The sequence below is a fragment of the Neodiprion lecontei genome, chromosome 6, assembly GCF_021901455.1.
Source record: "Neodiprion lecontei isolate iyNeoLeco1 chromosome 6, iyNeoLeco1.1, whole genome shotgun sequence".
Lineage (NCBI taxonomy): Eukaryota > Metazoa > Arthropoda > Insecta > Hymenoptera > Diprionidae > Neodiprion > Neodiprion lecontei.
In genome coordinates this window covers 19531486-19547729 of record NC_060265.1, presented here as the reverse complement: position 1 = coordinate 19547729, position 16244 = coordinate 19531486, and the positions used below count along the sequence as shown (strand labels likewise).

The 16244-nt window shown below is 39.6% G+C and overlaps 3 protein-coding genes across 11 annotated transcripts in view; 2 read left to right on the top strand and 1 right to left on the bottom strand.

Moving 5' to 3' along the window:
- LOC107226993 (G-protein coupled receptor moody) overlaps positions 1–4099 on the top strand; it is an 88236-nt gene extending 84137 nt beyond the window's left edge. For all 7 annotated transcript variants that reach the window (XM_015667992.2, XM_015667991.2, XM_046744240.1 and 4 more), the window contains one exon: positions 375–4099. In XM_015667992.2, coding sequence (XP_015523478.1) covers positions 375–1938 — 1564 coding nt within the window. In that variant the 3' untranslated portion in view covers positions 1939–4099. The remainder of the gene's footprint in view (positions 1–374) is intronic.
- A 378-nt stretch (positions 4100–4477) lies between these two features.
- Positions 4478–6976, bottom strand: LOC107226973 (breast cancer metastasis-suppressor 1-like protein). The gene is made up of 3 exons (XM_015667963.2): positions 6454–6976; positions 5876–6116; positions 4478–5499 (listed from the first exon to the last, which is right to left on the bottom strand). The coding sequence occupies exons 2-3, from the start codon at positions 6091–6093 to the stop codon at positions 5025–5027; spliced, it is 693 nt and encodes a 230-aa protein (XP_015523449.1). The 5' UTR covers positions 6094–6116; positions 6454–6976; the 3' UTR covers positions 4478–5024.
- Positions 6977–7295: 319 nt separating this feature from the next.
- On the top strand, positions 7296–14700 carry LOC124295196 (skin secretory protein xP2-like). Of its 3 annotated transcripts, none has more exons than XM_046744290.1 (3): positions 7296–9208; positions 9452–9585; positions 14683–14700. In XM_046744290.1, the coding sequence occupies exons 1-2, from the start codon at positions 8790–8792 to the stop codon at positions 9561–9563; spliced, it is 531 nt and encodes a 176-aa protein (XP_046600246.1). In that variant the 5' UTR covers positions 7296–8789; the 3' UTR covers positions 9564–9585; positions 14683–14700. The 3 variants fall into 3 exon arrangements, with proteins under 3 accessions (XP_046600246.1, XP_046600247.1, XP_046600245.1); XM_046744291.1 differs by lacking the exon at positions 14683–14700 and adding an exon at positions 13797–13824; XM_046744289.1 differs by lacking the exon at positions 14683–14700 and adding an exon at positions 9826–9850.
- The last annotated feature ends 1544 nt before the right edge of the window (positions 14701–16244 follow it).

Genomic DNA, 16244 nt, shown 5'->3' with positions numbered 1-16244 from the left:
AGTAACTGTTGAATTCCCCTTTCTTGTAGTACTAATGATTTTTCAGCTTATGGAATATGAAAGAATACCTCGATCTTATTTTTGTTCATTTTCATTTACTCATACTTCCAATCATCCTTTGATCGAGTTAATCACACTGCGGTGCGGCTAGAAATATCCGACTAACATAAAATGAATCTCGACAAACCGCTCGATCTTGGTACAAGCGGAATTGATACACCTTATTGAACCCGCTGGGTAATTTCTTACCTGGATCGATATGTTAAGCGAAGTCAATCAATCTCCGGCCGCCAACGCTTGCAAGATAAGACCGATCAGAGTGCGGGTCCCCCGCCTGACATATGGCTCACTGTTTTTCCCCGTTCTGATTCCAGACTCTACAAGCCGAAGTACCTGGTCCTGATGCTCGTCGCCATATGGATTTGCGGTTTTGGAGCTTTGGTGGCGACGTGGTTCGGTCAATGGGGTCGTTTCGGCCTGGACCCGGCGATCGGCTCCTGTTCCATTCTGCCCGATGTCCACGGGCGGAGCCCTAAGGAGTTCCTCTTCATCCTGGCCTTCCTCACCCCTTGTCTGGCGATCATAGTCTGTTACGCGAGGATATTTTACATCGTAAGGAAGACGGCGCTCAGAAGCAGACGCAACAAGCTTGGAAAAGACCAGGCGAAGTCGAACCTCGAGGTGAAGTACACCAAGGGCCAGAACCTCGAGGACTCCGCGATCGGCTCGAGCTGCGTGGCGACGATGACGACGGAGAACGGAAGCTCGCCGACCAGGCAGGACAAGCTCAGCTTCATCGGCGCCGCATCCCCGAGACTCAGCTCGAGCTACCAGAACTTCCGTCAATCCTCGAAGTTCGAATACGTCGCTCAGTGCTCGCCGGGGCTGGATGGAAGGTACCGAAGATCCTCGGCCAGCTCCGAGCAAGGATCGAGGAAGGAGAACGGAGCGAAGTTCGTTGTCAATCTTCGAAACTCCTCGGTGAATTTGTCCGGAATGCGAAGCGAGTACAAAAACGATTCGGGCAAGAGCCAATCGGTGAGCTTCGGCTTGGCCGAAGATGCGAAGAACAGGGATCGAGAGAACGGCGGGACTCCGGGAAACCCCCTTACCGATACGAAGAAGAACACCACCGGGGTTTTTAGCGTGAGCAACAACAACCTTACCGACCGAGACAAGGAGTCCAAGTCCAGTCTCGAGGAACGGGACGACGAGATTCCGTTCATGGACAGCAACGTTCAGGGGAGAAACGGGGAGCCTGAAACACCCACGGGGAAGAACCCGAAGCCGAGACTCTTCGATACGAGGCCGCAGATCAGGTTCGAGGAGGTTTACGTCGAGGCGCACGGTGACAACCAGAATATCATCAACGCCGAGAGCGTCGGCGACGATCAGCGCTCGCGGCGATTCGAGGTGAACAGCCTGCAGGTGCCGAGGAGATTCCAGGGGATTCAAAACTCATCGGAGAGTCTCCTAACCTCGCAGATGTCGCGATACGACGAGATATCCGAGGACTTTGTCAGTTCGCGGTCGGATTCGCCGTCGGAGAAACGCTCCGGCAAGAAGTCGAACGTTATAAGACGAGAGTCCCGATTTCGAAGCGTGAGGACGCGGCAGTTTGAAACGGGAAAGCTCACCACGAAGGACAAGAAGCTGCTTAAGATGATAATGGTGATATTCGTGTCCTTCCTTATATGCTACTTGCCCATCACCATTACCAAGACTTTCAAGGACATGGTCGATTGGCGGGGCCTCAACATCGCTGGGTACATTCTCATATATCTGACAACGTGTATCAACCCGATAATATACGTTGTTATGAGTTCCGAATACAGAAGCGCCTACAAAAACGTTCTTCTATGTCGGAGTGACTCCGTGTCGGGCAAACCGAATTCCGCCCCCGTTCTTCACGAGAAAAAGAAATCCACCTTGAAATAGACAACGAATATTACTATTATCGTCACTATTATTATTAGTGTTATGTACCGTCAGCTCTGAAAGTATAATGGCGAAATGATGTATGATTATACCTATACATCGTTTAATCATCGTAAAAAAGTTACGCACGATAACCTTCTGCGGCTACATTCAATTGGGTAACTGTCTGAAAACTTTATGTATAGAATAATACAAGGCGGCGAAAAAATTCGGTGCAAAATACTCGTTGTAATACCCCAAAGTTTGTTTAGCTTCTGGTACGTCGAATGATTGATAAAGTTCGGACGATGTAGCAGAATATTATAATAAATGATAAAGTCGTAAGTTTTGTTCGTTCTCTTGTTAATTATATAGATACGTATGTTCAATTTTGTTACTGAAACGTACAGCTAAATTTTTGATTTCCCTTCCATTCGAAATAAATACTAGTGAAAATCTAAAAATTTGTCCACGTAACTAAATTGCATTACGAGTATTAAAGAGATCCAAGTTTTATGGATAAAATTGGAGGGTTTCGAGTGTTTTTGTATTGTTTTTTGTTCGTTAATCCGAATTCCTCAATATAAATCAGATATGAGATGAGAATTTAATGTTGGGATGCCGAATTCTAAGCACAGGGTCGAAATGATAATAAGATATTTCAGAGAATATCGAAACGGTTACAAAACAATTGCTGCGGCGTAAATGTGTTACGTAATTTACTCATAAGTATAATAAATCTATAGACATCATAAACTGACTTAATTTATACATTATAAATTGGTTATTCATTTAATTTTAATGTTGTTTAATTACTCGAGCGTTAGTCAGAGGTACGTTACGTGTACTTACTTTAAATAATAATAACAACAATAAGAATAATAATAATAAAAATTATTATTGTTATTATTATACGGACAAAAACAGCACTGAGTTATAGTGCAGATTTTAAGAGGATCTTTGAAATACCTATATATAATATTATATAATCATTTCCTTAAAGACTGAATATTTTTAAGGCTTGTGACGAATGCGTAATTGAATTTAACGAACAAACAACGAAAATAAACAAAAAGAAACACGAATATTCAAAGGAGCCAAGTGTTACTCGTTTTGTTACAGTATTGTATAGATTTAAATATCTATATAGACACACATACATATTCACGCACTCACACTTTAAACATTATATGCAGTATGTACAAGGTTGCTCTACTGAAATTAGCGCAAAGAAAAAATCTCTTCAATCTGTTATTCAGTTGAATAGATATTGAAAAATTTCAAAATTACACTTGACTTAGATGTGCAGGTATAAGTTAGATTTTTTCAAACGAATGCTTTAAAAAGTTCACAAATTTCAAATTTCCAAAGAGAAAAACTTTTTTTCAATTACATACATAAGGTTTGATTTCTTTGCGTCGTCTGCCTTGTACATATTAGTCAATCTTTACTGCCGTTTCAGCTATGATTACGCATGGGAGTCTAAAACCATTATATCCATATTATGGAATTTTTATTTATATATATATATATATATGAATAATATGACGAAAAATTGTTTTTATTCGATTAAAAATCTGTCTACTATTATAAGCATATATGGTTGCTGTATGTTCTCCTACTGTATACATTCGGTTCATTATTATCGTTAGAATATAAAGTTTATAAATAACTAACGTGTCGGAAACTCATAGCATTGCTTGTTGAATGTAAAATTTCTATTCCAAACTATATTGTAGCGAAGTATGTGTGTTTAGGATGATCATATATAATAACAAATAGATCACGTTATGATCTTAATACAACCTATCGTTCCTTATGTTTAACAATAATTTGAGCAATAAATCATGTTTCTCATTGAACAAATTAGCGTCAATGTCTGATTTTTTAAAAAATTTAATCATTCTGTAATCATGAACTATCATCTAAACCACAACATTGACGAGCCACACATTGAAAATAAAGAAAGAAAATAGATCAGGTGAATATTGAGATTAAAAACAAAAAAAAAAAAAAATAAGTGGAAGTACTATTTGTGTGACTAGAGTAATAAGTCTAGGACGATGTAACAAGCTCGTCTAAACGGATATTATAGAGTATGTTGTACGTATTACCATTACATGTAGCACGACGCAATGTAAATTAAAGATTAACTTGCGATTTACGTCAGCATATAAACTGATTTTGTGATCGTTGTTTTCATAATTCATTCCAAGTTCCTACATGTATTTGATAATCCTGATGAATCGGGAATTATCGATTGCTGCGGTGCATTGATGAAATTTCAAACAATCCATATGTGGCAGATTGTTTTATATTTTGCTTACTTTCGAATAGCGACAAAACACGTTATCTCTTTAGATACGTATGTTATGATTACTGAGTAGTAGCACAAATCTTGGGCAACTGACTGGATTCAAATCCACAACTTTGCATGATAAGGCAGATTATGAAAATTCTTGAAAATCCTCTGCTCCCTTACTCCGGATACATATCAAGGTTTTTCTGCCGATGGAAATGAAGAGGTTCAACAAATCAAGTCGGAGTTACAATAAATGCGTCCGGTAAACATCTCTTTATTTTGTTATTGGAAAATATTTATACCACGAGTCTTAAGATGTACACTATTCTAATCTATAATTAATTACGGATTGAGAAAAAACTGAGCTGTACAGATTCATTTTCAACATTAGATATAAAATATTTGAAATACCTGTAACTGACTTCTCACCGCGGTGGTTATTGTTTCACTGCATTACGAGTTGATCCTCAAATCTGTCAGTATTAAAGGGTTGATTGAATACCAATTTGTTTCATGATTGTGAACATTGCATTTTAATTTGGTATCAAAATCCATAAAAAATGTTGTTTCGAAGGGCACTATTGTGTGTGTTTCACAAGTTGTTTAAAAGCAATATTTTGTAAATTTAATTGTAACTTTGTAACCTCCGAAGCATGTATTGCTGATTTACTCACACACGTACTTCTAAGACAAGATTTCTCATGCAATATTCAGTACTTCAAATCTGCAGATTTGACAGTATAAGGCGAATAACTTTATTTACTGTTATCGTATTTGGCGTTTTTGAGCAACCTTACTGACGGTTCTACAATATTTCTGCCTTACGACTGCCCAAACTTTTTTTAATTACAGCCCAGTCCTCTAAAATGTCTGCATCGTTAAGCATATAAACTATGTAGGGACCGGCAACAGATACGGCACGTCTGCGATCAGTGTGACCCCTGCGTCTTCTGCCGCTAGAGTTAAGCCACAAATCGGCGTGGATGTCGACGTTATTTCTATCCTCTTCAAGCCTTCGTATTTTTTCTTGGAGTTCATTGTGAAAGTAATCCCAAATTAGTTCTTTCTCACTTTGGAAATTTTGCAACGCTGCTTGTTCTTCGGCTAGGTATTTATTTTGAATATTTTGCAACCGATACTGTTTCAAAATGCCAGCGACTTCGGTTTTAGTTTTCATATTTTCTTTCAGCCGTTCTAAGGGTACTAAATATTCTTCAGATTTTCCAATTTTTACCTCGCCAAGCTTAGTGTCCACCTGAGTGATTCGCTCCCTGTATAATCTGCAAACAAATCAACTCAGTTACTCGCAGGAACACGTAATCAAGTTAAAGAAAACATTAAAAAGTTGGATGGATGAAATTTTACATCAGAGTTTAGTTCTTTTTATAAAGGTGAGAGCTGAGATAACGAAGACTAAATCTTGACGATTAATTAGATTATTGAATAGATCTGAGAAGAAACATGAGAAGCACAAGAATGTTTACTTTAGAAATATGACAACATTACGGTGAAATGAACTACTTCATTTGGATTTAAGGTTGAAAATTGATATCAGGGATTTGGTAATTTTGGGACATTTTTTATTTTGCATTTGATGTTTTAGAAACTTGGGTATAATTCAGAAGCATTAAAATCAATGATGAAAGATGGGCTTACTGCTCTTTGAGCAGAGTGAACTGCCTTTCAAGATCGACCAAATTTTCCATGCATTCTGTCCTGCGCCTCTCGCATTCATCTTCATCCATCTCCGAGGAATCATCGCTATCTGTGTGTTCGGCACTGCTGTCACAAGACGCTGAACTTTGGTTGCTATCATTGCTGTCGTGAGACATTTCCTCCCCATCCCCATCAGACTCATCCTTCAGACTAGGCATTGGATCGATTGTAAGATGGTCAACTGAAGAATTAATGCAAGTAAAATTGTAAGACTTACAATTAACCTTAAATCTCAAAATGATGATGGAACTTTTAGTATCTCTATAGTGTAGGCATCGAACGTCAGTTTTACAAAACAAACGTAAATTACGTGACCAAGGAAGCAAAGTTAGAAGAAAATTAGAAGCAGAGCATGCCTTAAATTTAAACATCCATTTATATCCGCGACAATTAACCTAGATTTGTATGTATAGTGATGATAAGTATTTGCAATATCATTGTAATATTGTCATTTAGGTAATATGCGACTCGTCTGATTTTCGATGCATAGCGGAGAAAAATATTTTACTGCTTCTTACCACGAGTGAATTTTGAAGTCTTTTCGTAATCAAGTAGAGCTGGAGCACGGACCTCAGTCCGAAAGCTGAAGCCAACAAGTTCAAGACATAACCTGTTAACCTATTTTGATAAACATTTTGTGGTTTGTCAACAGAAGTGAGAAGCCGATATCTTTTACCAGGTTGATCAGCACTGTAGAACGAAATATCTGGCTCGAACAAGAATAATTTTTTGAGGGTAAATACCCTAGCATTCTGTCGCAAGCACGATCTGGCCTTGAAATTTAGGGTGCTATTTTATGAGCAGTAAAAAGTAGCAGTGGTTTAACTAGCATCAGTCTGGTAAATTTACGCAGCAGCAGCTCTGCTCATGAAATAAGTCGTGGCTTCTTGTGATTTTGTGGCTTGTCGCTCGAGAAACTGAACTGCGAGCAGCAGAAACTTGCGCTGGAGGTGATAGGGGAAAAGTGCTGCTGCTGCTGCTTTTTACTGCTCATGGAATAGCACCCTTACACCCATGGAGCCTAGTAACTCTAGGCTCCATGCTTACACCACTGGAGGTAGTCTCGCGCAGTCGCGTGTACAGAAAGAGTGGCGGAGTGAGAGAGAGAGAGAGAAGATATACTTGTACGGCCTGTCTCTTTCTTTCACTCCACCTACGTGGCCAATACGTTCCCTCTCACAATCGATTAATCAAATGCAGAGTGAGAGAGATAAGTTGTAACGAGTATACTGTGTGTCCACGAGGAAAGCGCGCACCTTATGCGCGTGCGTCAAGTCGTTTGAATTTTACTAGCCAACGGTTATCGCCTGATTGAGCAGCCGACGCACTACCAGTCGCGACTGTCAGAAAATAAGATGTCCCTACGTTGTGTTGTTACGAAAAACAGTTCTACACTCATCTAATGGAATTCAGATCGAGTTCTAAGGGAAAAGTACGATTTGTTGCTTCTTTTTACTGAATTCGGTTGTTACAGAAATGGCCTTCCACCTTTCCAACTTCATGAAATCGATGCCGTGAGCCGATGTATCTCGATAAATTGAGTCTTCACTGTTAATTATTTGGTTCGCGTCACTATCACTTATACTTTTGCGGCATCAATTCGCGAGCAGCGAACATAACCTCTTCCGAGTTCGCAAAGGAAGCGCGAAGTAAAGTATAGTGAAATTTTGGTAAGGTGTTTTGTTGGTAATGATTTGATTAACACGATTGACGTGTGTCTGATTTATTTTACTTCGGATCAGCTCCGAATCGACGAACTGTTTTTCGAAACAACACAACGTAGGGACATCTTATTTTCTGACAGTCGCGATTAGTATTGCGTCATCTACTCAATCGGGCGGTAACTGTCGGCCAATAAAATTCAAACAACTTGACGCACGCGCATAAGGTCCGCACTTTCCTCGTAGATACACATGTATATGCGGTCCATGTAAGACATTAATAGTACGATTCATTGACGATTAATACGTGATGCATACTGTCAATTTTATGCTTTTCCAGGAGACAAACTAGATTACCTACAATAATACGTCTATAGTAGGAGAACAGAAGAATTATTCATTTGAAATGGGATTCTATTTGACACGCGCTCGACGTATTCCATAGCATTAATAATCATAATTATTCCAACAACTTTTCATTTGCTCTATCAATCTTGAATTTTCGTAGGCATAGAATCGAAACGCTGTTTTCGCTAGTCGCAAGTGAAGTATCTACGTCGCGTCGAGAGCAGAATTGTTTTTCGAAAATTGTGTTCGTACGGAAAAAAATTCAGAGTAACTGTGATACATCACGGATGCGCTAATTTTGATCAAGATGAGATCGATGCTCCGTGTATGATACAGTTTTTAACGCGTTGTCCTGATTTAAAGATCTAAAAAGGTGATTGTCGGCGATTTGTTTTTTTTTTTTTTGACAGGGAGAGATAGAAAGAAGCTTCTTAAAACTTCGAGTGTAATTTAACACACGTTTGAAAGGTACGTGCAAAAATTCTTATCATCCAACTATCGCGGAACGGCAGCGTTATTATCTGACCGATTAACTGAAAAATATATGTTCAGTGAAAGGCTGACCATCGAAGGGCCGAGCCGCTTGAATCAGCAGGAACGATACGTGCGTATTTCTTGTCTGTATTGTGGAAACTAAAATCATTATACATCTTGTCATATGATACATCATACATTATACATCACACATAGTATTAAAGTTCGAAACCAGAGTTTGAATGTTCAGATGTTCGGATGTTCAGAAAGTGACGTCACCTAAAATTTTTTCTCTCTTGACGTCATCGATCTATTGTAATCAGCTGGCCGAAATCCTCAGTCTCGAAACAACCGCGCAGTAGGGCGGACGTATGAGAATCGCGCTCCGCAGATTTCGAGTACTGGGTTCTCTACCTCCTGGATCCTGCGCTCTGGGTCTGCTTCCTGGTGTCTCTCCAATTCCAGGACAAGTGCTCCGTAGTTTCTGCGCTCCAAGTCCGCTACCTGGTGAAACTGTACTTCCAGGACAAGCGCTCCGTGGTTCCTGCGCTCCAGGTCCGCTGCCTGGTGGAACTCGACTTCAGGAACAAGCGCTCCGTAGTTTCTGCGCTCCAAGTCCGCTACCTGGTGAAACTCGACTTCCAGGACAAGCGCTCCGTGATTCCTGCGTTCCAGGTCCGCTGCCTGGGGAAACTCGACTTCCAGGACGAGCACTTCATGGTTCCTGCGCTCCAGATCCGCTGCCTGGTGAAACTCGACTTCAGGACCAAGAGGTGGAGGAAGAGGAGGAGTAAGTGCAATATCTCTATAATATTTAAAGGCAATTGTAATTATATTGTATCTAATTTTATTAAACTTATCATGTTTACAATAAATTATTTCAATTCATTTTTCGCGCAAGCACAAATTCAGTACCGATAAATGCGCTAGTAAAATTTATTCTACTATTATTTAATTAATTAATCAATTATATTGATGCTTACCCAATATTTTTGATGTGTTCTTATACGGAAAATATTTATTACCATTGCAGGTATAACCCGAAGTGGTTATCAGTGGTTAATGGAGGTGTTAGACAGTGGTTGGAGGTGGTAGGAGGTGGACGAGGAGGAGGACGAGAAAGACCAGGAGAACAAGGTGGATGAGGAAGACGAGGATTTGTACTCGGTGAGTTCACGATTTTTACAATATTTAATCGCAATTGTCATTGTATTGTATTTGAAATTTTTCAAACTTGTCATGTTTACAATAAATTATTTCAATTCAGTTTTCGCGCAAGCACAAACTCAGTAACTCAGTATGTGCTAATAAAATTCATTATATCCTTAATTAATCAATTAATTATACTCATCCTTACATAATATTTTTGATGTGTTCTTATACTGAAAATATTTATTACTATTCAAGGTATAACCCAAGTGGGTGGCGGTGGTTGGAGGTGGCCGGAGGTGGACGAGGAGGAGGACGAGGAAGACAAGGAGAACAAGGTGTACGAGGAGGACGAGGATTTTTGCTTGGTGAGTCTATCATTTACATAATATTCATTGGCAATTGTAATTATATTTTATCTAAAATATTTCAAACTCGCCATGTATACATTAAGTTATTTCAATTCATTTTTCGCGCAAGCACATATTCAGTAGCTATCAATGCGCTAATAAAATTGATTATATTATTATTTAATTAATTATTTACATCAATCCTAACACAGTATTTTTGATGTGTTCTTAAACTGAAAATATTTATTACTATTCCAGGTATGATCCGAGGTGGTTGGCGGTTGGCAAAAATCAATGTAATGCCATCTGTAAGGTGATCGGACTCGTATTTGCACTACGAGAACTCGTTGGGCATTTTGCGGTGAAATTTGAAAACTTGTTGTTCAAGAAATTAAATAACTATAAAAATGGATAAAAAATGTTATCTCTAATAGTGAATGTAGCTAATACAGCCTTAACCGTATATTGATTATGTTGATGATCTATTGTGACAAGATCGAAATTAGATAAGCTCTCTAAATACTTTTTTCTAGTCTATTAATTTATATCATGTATATGTAAATGTATATTTCTTCAGTTTATACAATCACTGCACTAGGATTACCCTTGCCATGTTTTATGGTGCGCTTGTGTAATTTGTATATTATTAACCTTACGTATTACTCTATTTGAGACAAGTTGTGAGTGTTTCTTATTTTTTGGCAATTATTTATGTACTGTATGTATGTGTATATATGTATATGTATACTTACGCATGTGTATATGCATATATACACATGTTTAAAACTAGATTGTGACAATAAACACAGAGGTTTTAGTATATTCACATACGGATTTCTGTGTATAGGTACACTTGAACTAAAATATCCTTATCTCTAATACGGAGTTCTTCGTAATTCGCATTTGTTCTCGTAACCCAATGTCCTACATACAATGGCAAAAATCGAGATCCAACTTAACTGAGTCTCAAAGCCCTGTTGACATAAAAGCAGCTATTTGATAGAAATTGTAGTTTATAGTTTACACAGCCCATTGCATGATATTTCATTATAAATACATATGTTTCAATGTATTTAGGAATAATTTATCAAATATACAGAGGTCATGTGCAAATAATAAATGAATTCGACCGCAGTTTGATGTATTCATTAGAGCTTTAACAACAAATTTAAGCTTTGTTACTTCTTTTATTTTATTATGGATAATCAAAAACATTTCCGACTATTCGTGCTGTGGAAGCATGGGGATTAAACCAAATGTAGCAAAGGATTAGAAACAGTGTATGTAGAGTACGGATATTTTTCTAATAATGCAAACACGTGCCGCTAGTTTAGTTTTGACATATCTAGAATACCACGCCTTGCGAATTAGCTTTCCAGACAGAGATGAATGATGAATTTTAAGGACTGCATTATCGTTGTTGAATACTCTATGCCTCATGGGAAACGAAAATCTGTAACGATAAAATTGATGCACCGGATCATCGTCGACTTTAACTTATGAAATGTCCTACCATTTTCGAACACCTCCTACCTCCCCCTGCCACCTCCGATCATCAATGGCCACTTTCGATCACCCCCTATCACCTTCTGCCAGCGCCGACCACCTCCTACCATTTCCGAACACCTCCAACCATCCTATTTACCTATATTACTAGATTAGTTATGATATGAAAAGAGAAGAATTATTCATTTCGAAATGGGATTCTATTCGACGCGCGCTCGATGTATTCCATAACATTAGTATTCATAATTATTCCAACAACTTTTCATTTGCTCTCTCGATCTTGAATTTTCATAGGCATAGAATCGAAACGCTGTTTTAGCTGGTCGCAAGTGAAGTATCTGCGTTGGGTGGAGGAGCAGAATTGTTTTTCGAAAAGTATTCGGATGGAAAAAAATTCGGAGTAACTGTAATACATCACGGATGCGCTAATTTTGAACGAGATGAAATGGATACTTCGTATATGAGACAGTATTTAACGCTGCGTAGTGATTTAAAGACCTAAAAAGGTGATAGGGAGAGATAGAACGAAGCTTCTTAACACTTCGAGTGTATTTTAACACACATTTGAAAGATACGAGCAAAATTTTTCATCATCCAACTGTCGCAGAACGGCAGCGTTATCAGCTGACCCGTTAACCGAAGGATATATCTTCAGTCAACGGCTGACCATCGAAGGGCCTGGCCGCTTGTGTCTGGAATCGGCAGGAGAGATAAAGTGTGTATTTCTCGTATGAAATGTGAAAACCAACATCATTATACATCATATCATATCATCATACATCATACATCATACACCGTACATCATACATCACACATCATACATCATACATCATACATCATCATACCTAGTATTACAGTTCGAAACCAAAGTTTGAATTTTCGGATGTTCGGAAAGTGACGTCACCAATCTAAAATCGGCTAGCCGAGTTGCTCAGTCTGGTAACAACCGCGCAGTAGAGCGGACGGTTGACAGTCGCGCTCCGCAAATTTCGAGTACGGGTTCTCAACCTTCCGGATCCTGCGCTTCGGGTCCGCTACGTATTTCGAGTACCGGGTTCTCAACCTCCCGGATCTCGCGCTTCGGGTCCGCTACGCGGTGAAACTCGACTTCCAGGATAAGCGCTCCGTGGTTCCGCGTTCATGTTTACAATAAATTATTTCAATTCGTTTTTCGCGCAAGCCTGAATTCAGTAGCTGTCAGAGCGCTAATGAAATTTCTCGACTTCCAGGATAAGCGCTCCGTGGTTCCTCGTTCATGTTTACAATCAATTATTTCAATTCGTTTTTCGCGCAATCCCAAATTCAGTTGCTGTCGGTGCGCTAATAAAATTTCTCGACTTCCAGGATAAGCGCTCCGTGGTTCCTCGTTCATGTTTACAATAAATTATTGCAATTCGTTTTTCGCGCAAGCCTGAATTCAGTAGCTGTCAGAGCGCTAATGAAATTTCTCGACTTCCAGGATAAGCGCTCCGTGGTTCCTCGTTCATGTTTACAATAAATTATTGCAATTCGTTTTTCGCGCAAGCACAAATTCAGTAGCTGTCAGAGCGCTAATGAAATTTCTCGACTCCCAGGATAAGCGCTCCGTGGTTCCTCGTTCATGTTTACAATAAATTATTTCAATTCGTTTTTCGCGCAATCCCAAATTCAGTAGCTGTCGGTGCGCTAATAAAATTTCTCGACTTCCAGGATAAGCGCTCCGTGGTTCCTCGTTCATGTTTACAATAAATTATTGCAATTCGTTTTTCGCGCAAGCACAAATTCAGTAGCTGTCAGAGCGCTAATGAAATTTCTCGACTCCCAGGATAAGCTCTCCGTGGTTCCTCGTTCATGTTTACAATAAATTATTTCAATTCGTTTTTCGCGCAATCCCAAATTCAGTAGCTGTCGGTGCGCTAATGAAATTTCTCGACTTCCAGGATAAGCGCTCCGTGGTTCCTCGTTCATGTTTACAATAAATTATTTCAATTCGTTTTTCGCGCAATCCCAAATTCAGTAGCTGTCGGTGCGCTAATAAAATTTCTCGACTTCCAGGATAAGCGCTCCGTGGTTCCTCGTTCATGTTTACAATAAATTATCGCAATTCGTTTTTCGCGCAAGCACAAATTCAGTAGCTGTCAGAGCTCTAATGAAATTTCTCGACTCCCAGGATAAGCGCTCCGTGGTTCCTCGTTCATGTTAACAATCAATTATTTCAATTCGTTTTTCGCGCAATCCTAAATTCAGTTGCTGTCGGTGCGCTAATAAAATTTCTACAACTTTATAATCTTCTCGTAATCTTTGTTTTAGAATATGTCGATAAGAAAATTATATTAAACCTTACACGGTATTTTTGATTTGTTCTCATGCTGAAAATATTTATTAGCATTCGAGGTATAACTCGAGGTGGTTGGCGGTGGTCGTTGGGGGTGGTTAGGGGTGGTTGCGGGTAATCGCGGTGATTCCGGAGGAGAGGGACGAGGATTTCTGCTCGGTGATTTTAACAATTTTATAATATTCGATGGCGATTGCAATTCAAATTCATCTAATCTTTTTCAAACTTGTCATCTTTACAATAAATTATTTCAATTCGTTCTTCGCGCAAGCCCAAATTCAGTAGCTGTCAGTGGGCTAATAAAATTTCTATAACTTTATAATCTTCTCATAATCGTTTTGGTGAAATATGTCGATAAAAAAATTGTATTAAACCTTACACGGTATTTTTGATTTGTTCTCATCCTGAAAATATTTATTAGCATTCGAGGTATAACTCGTGGTAGTTGGCGGTGGTCGTTGGGGGTGGTTAGGGGTGGTTGCGGGTAATCGCGGTGATTCAGGAGGAGAGGGACGAGGATTTGTGCTCGGTGAGTAAAACACTTTTATAATATTTGCTGGCAATTATAATTATATTTTATCTAAAATATTTCAAACTAGTCATGTTTACATTAAATTATTTCAATTCATTTTTCGCGCAAGCACATATTCAGTAGCTATGAATAAGCTTATACAATTTATTATATTATTAATTAATTAATGAATATTCTTATAATATTTAATGGCAATTGTAGTTATGTTGTATTCAAAATTTTTCAAACTTGTCATGCTTACAATAAATTATTTCAATTCGTTTTTCGCGCAAGCACAAATTCAGTAGCTATGAATAAGCCTATACAATTTATTATATTATTAATTAATTAATTAATCAATTACTCAATTATATTAATCCTTACACAATATTTTCGATGTGTTCTTATACTGAAAATATTTATTACTATTCAAGGTATAACCTGAGGTGGTTGAAGGTGGTCGGAGGTGGACGAGGAGGAGGACGAGAAGGACAAGGATTTGTGCTGGGTGAGTAAAACACTTTTATAATATTTAATGGCAATTGTAATTATATTTCATCTGAAATATTACAAACTTGTCACGTTTACAATAAATTATTTCAATTCATTTTTCGTGCAAGCACATATTCAGTAGCCATGAATAATCTTATACAATTTATTATATTATTGATTAATAAATTAATATTCTCATAATATTTAATGGCAATTGTAATTATATTTCATTTGAAATATGACAAACTTGTCACGTTTACAATAAATTATTTCAATTCATTTTTCGTGCAAGCACATATTCAGTAGCTATGAATAATCTGGTACAATTCATTATATTATTAATTAATTGATTAATTACATTAATCCTTACACAATATTTTTGATGTGTTCCTATACTAAAAATATTCGTTACTATTCCAGGTATTACCCGAGGTGGTCGGAGGTGGACGAGGAGGAGGACCAGGTGGACGAGGAGGAGGACGAGGTGGACGAGGAGGCGGCGGGGTGGGTCGTGGGAGAGGACCTCTCCTCTCCTCAGAGGAGGGTTGGGGGAGGGGCAGGGAAGGGGGGAGGTGGGCGGGGAGGGGGAAGGGAAGGGGTCGGGGCGGGTGGCGGGGAGGGGAGGTCGGGGGGAGGGGGAGGGGGAGGGGGAGGGGGAGGGGGGTGGGTAGGGGGAGGGGGAGGGAGGGAGGGTGGGAGGGAGGGAGGGAGGGAGGGAGGGAGGGTGGGCGGGAGGGAGAGGGAAGGGGCCGGAGGGCCGGCGTGTTGTTTTATTAACTCTTATGGGCTTGCATCGACATCCGTCCTCCACTCTCTCCCTCCCGCCCTCCCGCCCTCCCGCCCTCCCTCCCTCCCTCCCTCCCTCCCTCCCGCCCTCCCTCCCTCCCTCCCTCCCTCCCTCCCTCCCTCCCACCCTCCCTCCCTCCCTCCCTCCCTCCCTCCCCCTCCCCCTCCCCCTCCCCCCCGACCTCCCCTCCCCGCCACCCGCCCCGACCCCTTCCCTTCCCCCTCCCCGCCCACCTCCCCCCTTCCCTGCCCCTCCCCCACCCCTCCTCTGAGGAGAGGAGAGGTCCTCTCCCACGACCCACCCCGCCGCCTCCTCGTCCACCTCGTCCTCCTCCTCGTCCACCTGGTCCTCCTCCTCGTCCAGCTCGTCCTCCTCCTCGTCCACCTCCGACCACCTCGGGTAATACCTGGAATAGTAACGAATATTTTTAGTATAGGAACACATCAAAAATATTGTGTAAGGATTAATGTAATTAATCAATTAATTAATAATATAATGAATTGTACCAGATTATTCATAGCTACTGAATATGTGCTTGCACGAAAAATGAATTGAAATAATTTATTGTAAACGTGACAAGTTTGTCATATTTCAAATGAAATATAATTACAATTGCCATTAAATATTATGAGAATATTAATTTATTAATCAATAATATAATAAATTGTATAAGATTATTCATGGCTACTGAATATGTGCTTGCACGAAAAATGAATT

Coding starts and splice junctions, on each gene's coding strand:
- LOC107226973 (XM_015667963.2), bottom strand. CDS start 6,093: ATGCCTAGTCTGAAGGATGAGTCTGATGGGGATGGGGAGGAAATGTCT. Junction 5,500..5,875: donor TTCACTCTGCTCAAAGAGCA/GTAAGCCCATCT, acceptor ATTTGTTTGCAG/ATTATACAGGGAGCGAATCA.
- LOC124295196 (XM_046744290.1), top strand. CDS start 8,790: ATGAGAATCGCGCTCCGCAGATTTCGAGTACTGGGTTCTCTACCTCCT. Junction 9,209..9,451: donor GAGGTGGAGGAAGAGGAGGA/GTAAGTGCAATA, acceptor TTACCATTGCAG/GTATAACCCGAAGTGGTTAT.